The sequence below is a fragment of the Lonchura striata genome, chromosome 1A (genome assembly GCF_050655825.1).
Source record: "Lonchura striata isolate lonStrDom1 chromosome 1A, ASM5065582v1, whole genome shotgun sequence".
NCBI lineage: Eukaryota > Metazoa > Chordata > Aves > Passeriformes > Estrildidae > Lonchura > Lonchura striata.
The window spans coordinates 72,370,831-72,387,883 of NC_140741.1; the positions used below are offsets into that span (position 1 = coordinate 72,370,831).

Sequence of the window (17,053 nt, forward strand, 5' to 3'; positions counted from 1 at the left end):
CTCTCAGACAATACGCGAAACGAGTGCTGAGGATGCTCAGAGCCCTACCATCAGTTTAGGTGAACCTCCTCAGAATTTCAATTCCGTGAGGAGGACAGGATCTCAGTAGGATGTTTTGTGCTATGTGTCCATTGGGCTGTTCCATGAGTTGTCCTCTCATGGCTGGGATTCATTTGGAAGGAAGTTTTAATGCACTGCTTGCCCTGAACCATCTGAATTTGTGCTGTGCAGAGCCTGTCCCTCAGAATAATTAAATTTTGCTAGTTTGGCTTGCACCTGGGGAGAAATGTCACAATTTCTGATGAGATATTATGCTGGTCTGATGAGATAACCAGCATCCTCTTCCCATAAGGAATTCCATATCTGGGAATTTCTGGTGATCCAGGTAAGAACAGGGTGTGCCTGCAAGGAACAGACTTGGTGCGACTGCCCTGACATTAATCCCATCACACATCAGCCATTCTGGGAAATTATATATATGAATGTACAGCAGTGCCCCAGAGACAGTCAGACACCCCCAGAATCAAGGCCCTTTTGCAGAGGCTTTGGGCAATTTTCAGCAGAATAATACCAGATTTGGAACTTTTGAAATGCTCTGCTGGGCCATGGTGCATACAGCTAATGGCAGCAGGAAGATCAGCAGACACTGGGACCCCAGAAAATACCTTTCTACTCTTCTCTGTCTTCATGGAACCCTGACTGGAGGGCTTCATCCATAAAAATAATATGTTGGAGCAGGTCCAGAGGAGGCCACAAAGATGCTCTGGGGGCTGGAGAACCTCTGCTAAGGAGACAGACTGGGAGAGCTGGGGGTGTTCAGCCTGGAGAAGAAAAGGCTCTGGAGACACTTTATTGCAGCTTTCCAGAACTTACAGGGAGCTTATAAAAAACAGAAAGACTGACTTTTTACCTGGATATTTAGTGACAGGACAAGGGGTAACAGTTTTAAACTAAAAGAGGAGATGTTTAGATTAGACATTAGAAATAAATTATTTTTGCAGATGATGGTGAGGCACTGAACAGGCTGCCCAGAGATTCCTGCTTTTGGCAGGGGGGTTGGAACTAGATGATGTTTATGCTCCCTTCCAACCCAAACCATTTTGATTCTTTCAGGATCACAGGCACCTCTCAATAGTGTCAGAATTGGAGAGCAGCAGATCACATCCAGATGTTTCAGAGGAGATTGCTCAGATTAAGGCCTGAAGGAAAATACGGAATTCAATTCCTTGAACTTCATGGTAATTAATTTTACCTCAGGACATTTCTCTATGATTACACCTGTGTAACCCTTTGGGAATTTGCCAATTTCTTGATCCATTTGCTGGCTTTGAATGCCACTGAAGTGTACAGTTTGTTGGTGCTTTGGGTACATTTAATTGCTGTTTCAGACACTTCTGGTTGGGCATTTAACCCTGCATGAGGTCACCAAGGTGGTCATGTTTGTGTGTCAACACAGAGAGACTTCCTTGATATAAAACAATCTGTTCCAGGTGAAAGCTCAGCTGTTGGATCATGCCCCTCTCCCTGCTGTCTTTGCTCATGCTGGCTGCAGGCACATCAGGAAATTTAATTTGCTGAGCTCCCATCCAAAGAACATCTGCTCATCCTGCTAAGTCTGCAAAAGTCAGCATTGAACATGTCTGATGTGAGCACACCTGAGTAACTGCTTGTCTCGGACTCCAGCAGCATCCCCAGAACAGTTCCTGCCATGTTCACACCCTGAACCAGGAGAATGTATCCCAAGGAGGAGGAAGAGGGGATAATGTGAACAATCAAGACCCCAGGCTCAATGTTCACTCAGCAAACCCAACTGCATCCGAACCACATTAAAACACACCCTGGTCTTCCCCACGTGCTGTGTCCTTACGTGCCCTTGCTGAGGGGAGCATAAGCAGATCTGGCTGCTCCTAATCCCTTTAGGAAGGGCAGCGCTTTTCCTATCTCACTCTGTCATGCTCCTTGGTTATCCTGTACCTGCTGGAGGATCCTGTTCTGGCTTGAATTCCCTCTTTTCACCAGGTGTGCTTAGGCTCAGCTTTACTGCAGCATCTTTGCAGTGTCTCACTGTTCTGATACACCTCAGATCCCCACGTGGGCAGTGGGAGATGCAGAGTGGCCAAATGCTGCAGCTGGTGAAATTTGGATGGTTTTCCAAATGCCTCCTGACTGCGCAATGGTCATTTCAAACTGGCAAACACCTCCCCTTTCTGACCAGAAACTACTGTTACCTCTAGGGTTAGCAGGCTGCTTTTGGCTTGTGTTTACAGAGGTGTTTTAATTCCCTTTAGGTTTTCCAGAACAGGAGGGAAATCATGCTATATGTATGGCTTGGATACCTGTTTTCAGCATTTCCACCACTGCAGGACTTTTACATATCTCTGTCCCCAGGCCAGTGAAGCACAGAGCACGTTGAGAGCATCCTAATGTCAGCACAAAAGGCTGCAGTCCTATTTCCCACACTGCTCCCATGCACTTCTCTGAGCTAGGCAAGACATGTGGGAGCAAAAACTAACGGGAAACAGAGGAAAGATAGTTAAAACCATCCTGTTGGCGTGTTCTTCAGCCAGGTCTCAGCCTGAACCATCACAGTGTCTTCACTGATTCCCAAATGGATGGTTGAGACCTCTTCTATTGCATTTTGAAATGGTGAAAAGCTGAAGAAAATGCTTCAACTGTCTTCCGGCAGGGATAAAATCAGTACAGGAACCACTTGGGGTGTCCCTGGGGCCTGAAGCATCCTGTCCAGCCTGCATCCAGCTTTCTGCCAGCATCTTCTCTTCCCCATCCACATCAGCCTTCCACCATTCCTTGCAGTGCTGCCCAGTTCTGCAGCTCCCATTGAGGGCTTGGCCCCTACAGAAGCCTTTGGAGTTGACAGTGGTCCCAATGGGAAAAGGACTGGACAGGTTTTTTATTCCTTCCCTCCTGCTGGCAATGAGGAGAGGAGAGGAGAGGAGAGGAGAGGAGAGGAGAGGAGAGGAGAGGAGAGGAGAGGAGAGGAGAGGAGAGGAGAGGAGAGGAGAGGAGAGGAGAGGAGAGGAGAGGAGAGGAGAGGAGAGGAGAGGAGAGGAGAGGAGAGGAGAGGAGAGGAGAGGAGAGGAGAGGAGAGGAGAGGAGAGGAGAGGAGAGGAGAGGAGAGGAGAGGAGAGGAGAGGAGAGGAGAGGAGAGGAGAGGAGAGGAGAGGAGAGGAGAGGAGAGGAGAGGAGAGGAGAGGAGAGGAGAGGAGAGGAGAGGAGAGGAGAGGAGAGGAGAGGAGAGGAGAGGAGAGGAGAGGAGAAAGCAAACACAAAAAACCCCCAAAAAATCAAAAGACAAACAAACAAACAAAAAACCAAAAAACAAAATTCCAAAACAAATCAAAAAGAGGAGGTTTGCTAGATTTGAGAAGTTACTGCTGTCATAGAAGAACAAAGTAACAAATACGCCCGATTTGGGGTGAGGTGAGCGCTGCAGATACAAGCTCCCGAACGCCTGGAGGGAAGAGCTGCCAGGTCGGTGCCAGCTGGCATTGCCATGCCCCAGGAATGTCCCTGGCAGCTGCCAGGCAGAATCCAGCCTGTCCCACAAGTGTCCACCTTCACCCGGGGCCTTTGGGAAATGGCAGGAAGGGCAGGAGGTCACCCCAGCTTTGTCCAGCTGAGAAACACAGCCTGGATGGAGAGAGGGAGGTGGAATTCCGTGTCTGGGCCACCTTTGCGCTGCCAAGGTGAGGGTGAGGAGGGAGCCCTGCCCTGCCCTGCCCTGGGGCAGCTTTCCTAAACCAGCCAGGGCTCTCCAGATGGAGAGCAAGAGAAGCTTTCCCTTCACGGAGGGTGGAACCAGAGGATTTTACCACCCTTTAGGAAAGCCCTAACCTTGAATCATCTCCTGGGCTTGCACTCCCCAAGGGCGTGGGTAGGAGCCACTGGCACTGGGGCACCATCCTGCCCCTTCCAGCTGTAGGAACTGTCCCCTCAGCCGAGAGGGGCTGGAGGTGCCGAAATGACAAAGTGGCAGCGCCTCGGGAGCGCCCGGCACCAAGAGGGGGCTGAGGAAGAGCGCGGAGCCCAGCGGGCACGGGATGCCAGCCCTGCAGGGATCCCCAGCGGGCACGGGATGCCAGCCCTGCAGGGATCCCCAGCGGGCACGGGATGCCAGCCCTGCAGGGATCCCCTGCGGCACGGGAGGCCGCCCTGCGTGGAAAAGGGGCCGGTCCCGAGCCGGGCAGGAGGAGGAGGAGGAGGAGGAGGAGGAGGAGGAGGAGGAGGAGGAGGAGAGGGTGGGTCGCTGTGTCTCCTGTCGGGCTCCCGCAGCCGGCAGCGGGGCTGGCTGAGCGCTGGCCGCGGGGCAGCAGCCCCGGCGCTCCTCTCCACCATGATCCTCTGGCTGTGCCTCTGCTGGGGCTTCTCCCCCTCGGCGGCACAGCCCGACTCGGAGCTGATGGCCAGGTACCTGGAGGAGCAGCTGCTGGCGGATTACAGCATCGCGGAACAGGTAGGTTTTGAGGCAGAGCATCAGGCGGCCGCGGCTGGCTTGTCCCCTCTCCAGCAGAAGTATTGCCAAGAGGGGCAGTCTGATAAAAATGCGTTTATTCCACCTGTCCGTGCAGCCGAGCTGCGTGGGAGGCGCTGCGGGCAGCACGGGGTTGTGCTGGAGGGGCTAAGGCTGGGACCAGCCCGCCGGGCTGGCGCTGCTGCCCCGGCACGGCTCGGTCCGGCACACATCCATCCCCACGGCCGGGCTAAGCTGGCATTCCACAGCACAGGGCAGCCAACGCCGTGTCCCGGCCACGCTCCAGTCCGAGTCATTCCGAGTATTCCGAGCTCGGGGGATAGTTTTTTCTGCCTATGCTCTTACTGTACTTGATTTTTAACTCGTGCTGGATGAAATAAACCACATGAATTTCAGCTTCTAAAACGCTTCTTTGACAATGAAGGAAAAAAAAAAAATTCTGCAAGTGGGGGCTATTATGTTGTGTTATTGTGTGGCTTAGATCTAAGAAAATAGGGTTGAAAGAGCAATGAACAACTTGCAAGAGTTTGAGTGGTAGTTTGGGAGGCTGTGATCTATTTCAAGTGGAAAGTGTTCCTGCCCATGGCAGAAGGTTTGGAACTGATGATCTTTAAGGTTCCTTCCAATCCAAACCACTCGGATTCTATAAAAGAGGGCTTCAGGTCTGTGCTCACATCTGTCAGTTCCATAAGAGATACCACGTGTGACTTTGGGCCACTAAGGGCATCAGTAGTTTATCTAAATCTGATCAGATCTGAGAGGCTCTGTAGCAACTGAGGCACCCATGTGGGCCTGAGACACAATGCAGGAACTGTGGAATACCTGTGCCTTGCTGGAGGTCAGGTGGGACAATCCATTTTGTCCAATATGTCAGTAGTTGTCTGTATTTGGCATTTTCTGCCATGCAGCAGGTGGGAAGAGTGAAACTCTTCACGTGTGTCTGTATCTATCCCACTTAGAATAGAAGGAATCTCTCTCCAGAAGTATCCTCATCTCTCCCCTGTGGGGACACCAAAAACTTTGTCTTCAAGGTCTACTTTTGTGTACATGTCTACTATGGATGCATATTCCTTTTGGGGGAATTCAGACACAAACCAACATTGTTTTTCAAACCCACCTGTCCAAGAGGGAGGGTCTCCACCACTGCCAGTGGAGTGGTATCTGGGATCACCCACCTGCTTTAGGGGAAAAATCAGTTGCAAAGCTCAAAGAACTGGCTCACAGTGCTGGAGTAATCTGGTTGATGTTGCTTGAGGCACAAGAGGGTGTTTTCACAGGAGCTGTGTGCTCTGGCAGGTCAGTGGCAGCAGTCATTTCCACCAGAAATGCAGTGATGTGTAAATAGGTGTGGTGACCTGGTGCCCTGGGACAGTCAGATCTAGAAGAGGACTTCTGTCTGTCCTCACTGAAGACCTGAGCCAGGCTGAGAATCTCCCCTAGATTGAGATACTGCACTAGAAACAAATCCACTGCACAGTTTATGTCCTATACACCATGCTGGGACTAACAGATGGCAGTAACTTAGAGGGTCACTAGTAGCAATTATCTGGCTTTAATGAGTGTGCTGGAAAGCTTTAAAGCTAAATGTTGATGATAATTTGGAAATTGTTCCATTAGATGATGCCAGGGAAGCTGCCTGATTGGAACAGTCCAATGGACTGATAACAAACCCCACAGCAATGTTTTGGCAGTCGTCATGAAGTCCTAGAAAACGAGATATACCTTTCTGGTGATCCTTAGCTCCTCACTGATGTCCACTGGGTATCCCCAAGACTTTAGAAGGTGGTTCTTGAAGTCACACACAGAGCCTTCTTGTGCAATTCAGCAAGCAAAAAAAATGGGTTTTGGTGGGGAAGGATAAGAATAGGAACCAAGTTTCCAGTTTCACTGATTAGTCTTTGAAAACCCCTGTGATCAGAACAACAGGTGGATTTGTTCCAAAAGGTAAACCTTCAGTAAAAAAAAATACTGAGGGCTATTGATCTCTCATCCCTGCCTCTGCTCCAAGCAGAGCCAACTTCACAGACATTTATCTGTCTTGTTCTGAAGAACCTGCAGCCTCTCACAGTAGTCTCCTGAGGGGCTTTGTTTATCTGAGATAACAGACCCAGACAGAAAGTTTTTTCCAAATCTTAAGATGCAAACAATTCCTCTCCTCTCCTCTCCTCTCCTCTCCTCTCCTCTCCTCTCCTCTCCTCTCCTCTCCTCTCCTCTCCTCTCCTCTCCTCTCCTCTCCTCTCCTCTCCTCTCCTCTCCTCTCCTCTCCTCTCCTCTCCTCTCCTCTCCTCTCCTCTCCTCTCCTCTCCTCTCCTCTCCTCTCCTCTCCTCTCCTCTCCTCTCCTCTCCTCTCCTCTCCTCTCCTCTCCTCTCCTCTCCTCTCCTCTCCTCTCCTCTCCTCTCCTCTCCTCTCCTCTCCTCTCCTCTCCTCTCCTCTCCTCTCCTCTCCTCTCCTCTCCTCTCCTCTCCTCTCCTCTCCTCTCCTCTCCTCTCCTCTCCTCTCCCCTCATTTCCCAAGGGAGCTGTTTTCCCTTGATTCTAATTTCACAAGATGTTGGCTAAAATGATGCAGAAGGAAATAGTAAAGATTCTCGTGCATGAAACTTTAATTTCCCCGCTGGGCATTCCTGAGCTTTTCAATGCACAATATAAACAGACATAAAATCATCTCTTTGGCAAGGGCTGCTGCTATTTCAGAGTAAATCAACTGAAAGGGCAAATCAGGTAAAAACATATTGTTGTGTTCTTCTGCTCTCTGGGCTTTTCCTGACATTTTAAGATGGCACTTGGCTTCCCTCATTGACAAAAGACTTGCTTTGGGAAGGGACTTGATTTAGAGATGCTGAACTGGGTCTCACACCATGTGAGAAGAAGTCAGAGGAGTTAATGAGAAGGGTGAGACAGTGAGTACAATTGCACTGTCCTAAGTGAAGCACTTTGTTTCATAATAAGGTCTGTGGCTGAATTTAAATATCTTTATTCCTGTTTTGCACATAACTAGTGCTTTTCTGTCACTGCACAATAAATACACAGTACCTGTGGAGAGTATTTAGGCAACAGAACTGCTCTTGAGCTAATATTCATGCAGCTGAAGCTATGGGATTAATTTAAACAAGTTATAGAACCACAGTATGATTTGGGTTGGAGGGAACCTTAAAGAGGATGCAAGTTCCAAACCCTTGCCATGAGCAGGGACTTCTTCCACTAGACCAAGATGCTCAAAACCCCCATCCAGCCTGGCCTTCAGTACTTCCAAGGATGTCCTTAGCATCCAGGGCCAGTGCTAAAGGCTGCCCTTCCTGCCATCATATAGAGGGTTCCTTGCCAAGCACCATTTGCCAAACAGCCAGCACCTCCTTGCCTGAAACAGCCACATTCCACTGCTGAGCTTTGATCAGTGGGTCTGTTAATACCGAAGAGACTCAGGTTTTAATTTTAACCAGAGGAACATTTGAACCTGGCCATGGGTGATCAGTCACACAGCCCCGTGTCTGGGATTAAACAAGTGACATGTCTGCTGGAAGCTGAACAGAACCCACTCACTCCCTTAACTCTTTGCAGGTTGCTCGCCGTGTCCCAAGACAGGCCAAATTCCTGCAGAGGCTGGTATGTATCACACCCTGTCTTTGTTTTACCTCATGGGAACTACACCTTCCCTGGATATGTGTGTGTGTGTGTGTGTGTGTGTGTGTGCATCCCTCTAATTGATGGTAGAGTGAGATTCTGGGTGTCTTGGTTTGAAAAGACAGGAGACTGTGAAGGAAGGCAAGAGCCTCCTGTGAAATGGAAAAGGTAAACCCCCTCCCTCCAAATTACCACAATTTCAAAATTAAAAGTCTCTCGGGCAAAGATATGGGAATAGGAATAACGGTTCTTTACTAGGAGAAAAACTAAATGAAAAAAATAATAAAAAAATGTAATTAGTACAAACAAAACTACTGATAGAGTCAGAAACCTGACGCCCTGAGGAGTCAGGATGTTGGTAGCAGTCCAGTTAAATGGTGGCTGCTCCTCCTGGAGTGGCAGATGAAATGCTGCTGAAGTGGTGATTCTGTGGAAGGGTGGACTTTTCTCTGAAGTCTGGTGATGGAGTAGTTGGGCCTGGTCTTCCTCTGGGAATCCACCAGGGAAGAAGCTGCTCCTCTGGGAATCCAGCAGGGAAGAAGCTGCTCCTCTGTGAATCCAGCAGAGAAGAAAGCTGCTCCTCTGGGAATCCAGCGAAGGGCTGCCTTGATGTCCCAAAAATGCTGATTTTATGCAGGTAGGAATGCTTGGCTCCTCCCTCTGGGTGGAGCATCTCACAATGGGATGATGGAACTTTACCAGTCATGCAGTGAGTCATTCCATGGCCATTAAGGAGGGAGACATTGTTCTTGGAAGAGATAAAAAAACTGCCCAACCTCCAACAGATGGCAAATAGAATACATGCTTATTTTACAAGCCAAGACAGTAAGGTAAAAAAAGATATCTTCATTTTGATCAATGCAACAGGTACAGGTTCTTCTAATACTTCCCAATCCATTTTCTCAAGCCCAAATTTGGAGGAAGAATATCTAATGTTACCAACCTTAATAACTCAGTGAACATTAGTCTTATGAAATCTCATTGAGTTTGAAGAGAAATGGAGCTTGCTTTGGAATTTGAATATCTCTGTTGTTCTCTGAGAAAATCTCCTGGAGAAAGGAAGAAAACAAGGAAGCCAATATCCTTCTTCCAGCACAGAAATCTAAAATTTAGATGTAGAGAGGCAGAGACTAGAATTGCTGATCATGGCCAGTTATTTTTCTGGCTTTTCTGGGGGACTTCCCAGTTGAGAACTGGTGGAACTCATTTCAGACACTGAGCAGCTGAGCAGCCATCACCTTAACAGCTTCTTATCCCCTTCATCGTTGACATACTGGAATCAGCAGCCTAGAGAGAAACTCTCAGGCTTATTACCAGTTTATTTCTTCTAATCTGAGAGACAGTCAATTTGTTTTGATGAAAGTAACTGATAAAGGCAAAAATACTAAATGGCTTTCATATATTCAGCTCTTTTTTCTGTTCTTCCAAATATTTCATGTAAATAATCATAACATAATTTGTTTGGTGAGAAAATCTCTGCTGCCAGTTCATCATCATAACCAGGGCACCTCGACAAAGCATCCAGCCAACATGCCTCATGGCAGTGTGCTAATCTGCTGCCTTGGCATTCCCTCACTTAATTTTTAATAGGGATGATAAGTCATGGTAATATTAACATTAAATAAATTGTTTGTTTTGCTTTTTTTTTTTCTTTTTTTTCCTTTGAGCTGCCTCATCTTCTGAAGGTTGTCCTGGCTGTCTGAAAAGCCAGGTGTCTGCTAAGGAAGGCAGGAGCTTCCCCTGAAATTGAAAATGTAAACTCCCTCCCCCTGAATTACTGTAATTTTGAAATTAAGGGGCTCTCAGGCAAAGATATGCGAGTAGTTCTTTACTAGGGAAATTAAAAATACAAATGTAATAGTACAAAAAAGAAAACAACCCCCTGCCAGAGTCAGCAATGCCCTGAGCCCCTGTGGGTCAGGGAGGTGGCTCAGCCCCATCCCAGGGGGGCTCAGCCCTCCTGCAGTGCCAGCTGTGCTTCTGCTGGAGCAGGATCCTGCACAAGGGGGGAGTTTTCCTCTGGAGCTCCAGGGCTGGGGGAGATGGGCCTGGGCTCCTCTGGGAATGCAGGGGGAAGGAAGCTGCTCCTCTGGGAATGCAGGGGGAAGAAAGCTGCTCCTCTGGGAATGCAGGGGGAAGGAAGCTGCTCCTCTGGGAATGCAGGGGGAAGGAAGCTGCTCCTCTGGGAATGCAGGGGGAAGGAAGCTACTCCTCTGGGAATGCAGGGGGCAAAGGCTTCTGCGGGGTTCCCAGGTCAGATTGGATCCAGGTAGGAATGCTTGGCTCCTCCCCTGGGCAGAGCATCTCCCCATGGATGATGGAATTTTCTCAGCCATGCAGGGACACTCAGTGGCCATGGACAGCAGAGATCTCCTGGAGGGAGGATGGGCTGTGGGAGAGATCAAGAAAAAAACTGCCCCATGGACAGCAGAGAACTGCCCCACTTCTAACAGACAGGAATAGAATACACACCCCCATTTGCAACCTAAGACAAGGCCTCAATAAAAAGTGCAGAAAACAAATAACATTTGTGCAGCTGTAAGTCAGAGCACCAGGCACTGATGGATTGTGCAAGAGCTCCAGGGAATGCAGCGCAGGAATCACAGAGTGGAACTCGGGCTGCGTGCCCAGCCTGACCGAGCAACCTGTTTGGAAATGCCTGTGCCCCCATCATTTGTATTTTCTATATACAGGGAATAGCAGATCTCTTCCAAGGATGGGAAGGTGAACCAATTCTTTCAACCTCAGCTCTATGTGATGCCCTTATTCAGTGTTTGATTTTCCCAACAGCAACTCACATCCACCAGGAAGAGGGAAGGATGTTGAATGTCTTTTTTTGTTGTGTATTTTTTTTTTTTTTGCCATTCCTCAGATTGTAAGGTTATCAGAACTGGAGCTTGTTCAGTGGGATAGAGATATTTCCCCATCCCTGGAAGTGTCCAAGGCCAGGCTGGACAAGGCTTGGAGCAACCTGGTCTAGTGGAAGGTGTTCCTGCCCATGGCAGGGGTTAGAACTGGATGGGCTTTAGAGGTCCCTTCCAACCCAATCCGTTCTGTGATTCTGTAACAGAGATCAGCTGAAGCCAGCAGAGTGGATTTAGCAAAAAAAACCCTAATGACTTTTTTTTTGCATATAAAACATCATTAAGCTGCGGAACTTGCAGCAGGATGTTGTGGATGTTAAAAGTTTACATGGATTCAAAAAGCAGCTGTGTAAAGTAATAGAAGAGAAATCCACAGAATACAAATATACCACAAAAATACCACCCTTGACTCTGGAGTTCCTTCAGCCACAAATTGCTGAAAACTGAGAGACTATTTCAGGGTAGTATCAGTGCAGGTTGGACTGATTTGCCACTCTACTCTAAGCATGTGCTGTTGGTCTCTGTTAGTGACAAGCTACAGGGTTAGAATGGATTTTTTTTTCCTCACCCAACACAACCATTCTCCTGTTGTTGTCATAACAACAGCAAGTTCATGCTCTCTGTCACATTTGAAAGACTTCCTGAGTTCCTCTGACTCCATCAGTGCATGCACAGTGTCAAACAGGTCATTGCACAGCCACTTGTATCTCAAGTGAAAGGCAAAGGGCTTGATCCTCTTTTGCTGATCATATATCAGCTACATATAAACCCACAGATTTTTTATGAACTGCAGCACATGGGGTGAATGCCAAAGGTCTGACACCAAAGAATTTGCTTTAGTGTCTGATTCTTTCTATAACTTCTGTTATTAAATCCTCTGTGAACCTTGCTATGCCACAGGCAATTAGTGGGATGGACATGGAATGAAACATCAGCTAATTATATCTGAAAACATTCCTACAACTCTATTTCAATCAAAACTCCCCATCTTCTCCACCTTCAGGATAATGAGACCGGGAAGCCATGCCTATGTATCAGGGAAGGTCCTGAGAATAGCAGGATCTAGTTCTAATTAACAGCAGTTAATTAAGCAGTGGTCTAAGGTTGGGACATTAGATCTGTGCAGGGGTGTTCTAGCCTAGATCCACCGATCCATTGCACTGATCTGCCTAAAATCAGTGAGGTGACTCCTATCCTAGAAGCTCTAATCTTTTGCCATTGTGCTCCGTGTGAGCTGAGCAGGATCCTGGGCACAGAGCACATTCCCCAGCTGAAGATACCAATCATGACCAGGTTCATCTGAGACACATTATCAGTCTTTCCAAGCCTTGCAAGTGTAGGCAGGCAGGGCTTTGTGCCAAGTCTGTTGGTAGATCTGTGTTTCCAGTGGATCCTCATTCTTCCATTTGCCTGGAATTCACTAGCCCAGCAGCTTGTTTAGTTGGATTCTCAGTTATTTTTGATACCATGAGCTACTGCACAAATGTTCTTGTTTCATACTTACACAAACACTTGCTCCCTTTCTTGAGCTGTTTGCCAAAATTATTTTTGTTCTGAAAGAAAGCCTGGACATGCAGCTGAAGAGCCTGTTCTTGTCCTCACAACTCTTACGTGACTGTGAGTTTTTACCAACCTCAATAGGAAGAGTCTTGCTGTATTTAGTTTAGTGGGGTTACTCTGTATTAACACCACATTTTACCCTTTATCTGCCTTCTGCATTTGAGGTTTTGGTCTTTGATTGTGTAAGTCGATGCACAGATTTTCTTTTTCAAGGGCTGCTTACAGTTAAGTATACTGAAGTATTCCAGGAAGAAAACATTTGAGCTCCATGGAGATGGTGCTGTCAAAAAACACATTAGTCTGGAGGAATGCTCCAACTCAGGACTTGTGCACGAAAACACATTCCCAAGAAGCAGAAATTGGCTTTCAGCTTCCATTACTACATCATGTGTCATTCACTGCTGTCTCTGCTGCTTCTCTGCTGGAAGGAATCCAGTGTGAGCTAAAAAGCTTAAAATATTTTGTTTGAGATGTCACAGTGTCAATGTTTTTTATTAAGTGTCTTCATCCATTGGTGCAGAGTTCCAGGATGGATTCTCAGCAGAGGAGGACTCAGCTGACTCCATTGACAGCAGTTTATCTGTTTACGTAACTCAGGGATCTCACTGGATGAATTTGGAGGTGCTTCTTTCTAAATGGTGATGTCAGTCTTTCAAGTCTTCCATCTGCTCTTGTGCACAGTGCATAGAGCAGGGTCTGTGACACAGTTCTGGACCCCAAGGGGGATGTATTTTGGGCTTTTCTTCCCAGGCCACAAGGGAATAATCCTGATCCTCTCACACAGTCACAATTGAAGGCTTCAGTTTAGGACACAGATGGATTTTGTCAGGGTGTTTCACAGCTTAAAGGGTGGCATAAGCAGAGCTCTCAGAACTTTCCCAAGCACTGGACAAAGTTTGTGGCCTCTGTGCATGAACAAAGGCAATACCACATTCCTGATTTACTCTTTGCAGCTCACCTGAAATTTTGAGGACAAGCTCACTTTGCCTGTTGCTGTCAGGAGGTCTAATACTCATTGGGAGTTTGCTAGTCCATGTTAAATCTTAAATACATTGAAACATTGAAGGGGTGAGTTATCCAGCTGCCTGTTTAGGGGTGACCTTTTGGATTCCCATAGGAAACCAGGCCTCGGATGTCTGAGTTCCACGTGAGATCCACGATCATTTCCCGGTATGCTTTCACCACCGTGTCCTGCACCATGGTGAACAGCGGCTCCGAGGCACGGGAAGCCGTGTTTGAGATGCAGATCCCAGCTGCAGCTTTCATCTCCAACTTTACCATGTAAGTAAGTAATGCACAGACCAAGTCTATGGGTACCACGGCACCAAATTCAAATCCTCAGTGTAAACAGGGAGGAAACTATTCTATTTCCCCTCTGAGTGTCTTTCAAACACTTCCTTCTCCTCCTCTCTGATTTGAATGAGAAAACTCTCTTCAAGACCTTAAAGACCTTTCCAGAGAAAGTTTCAGCAACACTGGTAGATATATTTATCTCACCTGACTGTCTGTAATGCCTAAGAATCTTCTTGTTATTTCATGTTCTCCACATTGTCAATGGAGCAGAAGTCAACTCCAACCAGCAGATAGGTTCAGTGGCTGCTGGAGATGTGAATGATAAACCAAATAGAGAGAAACCTCATAGTGAAATGATCAATAAATTAAACTTTTGGTCTCAAACATGTTTGGTTTGATCATGCTCAGATCCTCCCTACAGACAGCTTCAGACTTGACCAAAGGGATAGGGGACCCACTCTTTAAGAAATATTTCCATTTAGAGTGAATAGGAAGAATGAGAGACTTTTGCATTTGTACTGGGCTGGTATTTCCAGCCAGGGAACTTCTCAGTTGGCTTCTATCCCAGAGACTTGGGTGGACTCAGGAGAGTGACACCAGCAGCACTCGGAGAGTCTTCTCACATCCAAGTCTGTGAATGCACCCGCAGCAAATGTACACCTGCCACTGTGCTTGGGTGCAGAGTGACCATGCTGACATCTCTGATCTCTCCAGGAGCATTGGCAACAAGACTTATTATGGAGAGGTCACGGGGAAAGAAAAGAAAAATAGCACGGATGACAAAGAAAGGCACAAGAAACCTCCAAGCCCCACAGAAGGAAGGTGAGTGCTGTGCATTTGGCTGTGTTCTGGGAAGTGATGCAGTCTCCTGCCATCTTTATATTGGCTGCCTTGGCATGCCCATCCATGGATTTACAGGAAGGAGTAACTAAACTGAATATTACCTGCACTGCCTGGTGTCATTCCTATACTCCAACCCATGAAAAATTGTGTGTGGCCTTTTCTAATCCTGTCACACAACTTTTTAAATTCCAAGATGCTCCAGGATGTACTACTGGGGGAAAGAATTCTTGTTACTTCTGAATAAGAGAAAGGAAAATAAGGGTGCTGTCATGAACAGAGTTATCCACTTCACTCAAGAGGGAAGCAAGAACATATTTTATTTATATAAAGTAGTAAATGAAGAAAATTCAATGGTAAATGCAACAGGTGTTCAACAAGATTCAATGGGAACGTTCAGTTGATTATTTACAGGGAACAGGGTCAGGCAAAACTATTGTGGGGAGGCAAAGGAGGTTAACGTGCGATGTGCATGGGATGTGAAGCTGCCTTTGGATTTTCCTTCCAGGGAGAACGGCTATGAGACATTCAAGGCCTCTGTCTTCATTCCTCGCAAGATGCAGGCCAGGTTCATTTTGCATTACGAAGAACTTCTGCAGAGGCGCCTGGGCAAATACGAATACACCGTCAGCATCCGGCCCCAGCAGCTGGTGGGGCGGCTCCGGGTGGAGGTGAACATCCTGGAGAACTCAGGAATAGTGTCCCTGGAGGTGCCTCCCCTTCGGAACAGCAAGCAGAAGGGCAATGGGAAGGTTGAAGGTAAGGAAAGATTTTGGTTCTGTTATTTGTGGGGCCTCGATCACTTTTAGAGTGATGGAACCCAGACCTGGTTCAGGGGCTCCGTGTGGTGGAAAAGTCTCTCCTCCAACCCGAGCTTCCAAAGAAAGGCTCAGCAGTCTCTTGTTGTTCGGTCTCAAGGCAGTTTATTGCAAGTTATCTAAAAGATTTTCTTCTCTGGCTACTGTGGTTTGCTCACAGCTCAGGCAGAGGCACACACACACCCTGACATCCTCTCTGACCCCGACTGCTTCTTCTCTCCCCACCCAGGGCTGCTGCTGTCTTTTATATGGTACATAACGTGTTACATGTTTACAGTTTTTCCCCAATGCCTATTACCTATATTAAATGGTGATTTTCTATCTTTTATGTGGTACATTACGTGTTACATGTTTACAGTTTTCCCCCAGTGCCTATTACCTATATTAAATGGTGCTTTTCTACCCTAAACCAATCTGTGAGTGAAAACATCACCAAGAACATGGAGGTAAGGAAGAAGAAAGAGGAAGGACAGGACAGGCCCAAATCCCTCCATCCTAAAACCTCTGACCCCCATGTACAAAGTAAAAACCCCCCTGTATAGGTGTTAAACCCCCCCTGTACTACATTAAAAATTCTTCCCTCTACTTTATAAGTACTTCTACTATAATATCTAAACTTTTGTGACTTCTTGTTCTTCCTGCAAGGTTGGTAAATCGTTCCATGGTTCAAACCCAAAATCACAGCTGTTTCCAGCTGCCTGCCAGGGTCTCAGATGCTTCTGACCAGGGCTTGGAACCTCCAAAAATGTCTGAGGGACATTTTGAGTTCCAGCACTCGAGAAGTGGCCTGGCAGTGCTGAATCTGTTTTCTCTGGGTGGCTGTGTCTGTGTGGAATCTGTGCCTCAGCCTGTGAGGACTTTGAAGCCTAATGAATGCAGGGCTGATCCCATTCATCTCAATTGGGTTTTTTTTTAATTTGCTATTGTCTTTAAGAGCTTTGAACTGGGCCTTCAGGCCTTGTGCTCAGCACTGGAGCAGGCTCTTCCCTGGCCTCTGCATCTCCTGGGAACTGTCTATTTTAAGTGAATTGTTTTTTCCATCCATCCATGCCAAGGAAGATAGGAAATCCTGCACTTCAGGACATGGGAAATTCCAAGAGGAAAATCCATATTTTGCCAAAGCACTAAGTGCTATCTGAGCATCAGCTCTTACCCCTAACCATCCTTGCTCACTGTTCAGACAGTGTAAATGCATTTTTTTTCTGCCACAAATCAACAGCTCAGGATACTGTGGTTGCTACATGTTGTCAAACACCACCAAAAAAGAAGGATGGAAGGAGGATGCAGAGTCTTTTGGGACTTGGCCATCAGTCACTCCAAGTGACACAGTGCCAGCAAAATCAGTGGAGCTGCTCATATCTGCCACAGAAAGATCCTAATGCATGTGAACTGGAGTTAAACTGATTGCTCAGTGGGATCCTACTGATTCCATCCAAATCACATTAAGGCTCACAGTGACTTGGGCTATCTTCAGGTCAAACCTCATTAGTCTCTGTGTCATACATCCACATGCCAAGTGATAAATGTGCTCTGCCCCTCATCAGGAGAGGCAGGAAGCCTTTTTC

General features: G+C 47.2%; 1 protein-coding gene across 1 annotated transcript in view; it reads left to right on the forward strand.

The window, feature by feature from the left end:
- Nucleotides 1-4,255: 4,255 nt before the first annotated feature.
- Nucleotides 4,256-17,053, forward strand: part of ITIH5 (inter-alpha-trypsin inhibitor heavy chain 5) — a 47,229-nt gene continuing 34,431 nt past the window's right edge. Inside the window, exons 1-5 of the mRNA XM_021530942.4 lie at nucleotides 4,256-4,474; nucleotides 8,051-8,095; nucleotides 13,655-13,818; nucleotides 14,545-14,652; nucleotides 15,179-15,429. Coding sequence (XP_021386617.3) covers nucleotides 4,355-4,474; nucleotides 8,051-8,095; nucleotides 13,655-13,818; nucleotides 14,545-14,652; nucleotides 15,179-15,429 — 688 coding nt within the window. The 5' untranslated portion in view covers nucleotides 4,256-4,354. The remainder of the gene's footprint in view (nucleotides 4,475-8,050; nucleotides 8,096-13,654; nucleotides 13,819-14,544; nucleotides 14,653-15,178; nucleotides 15,430-17,053) is intronic.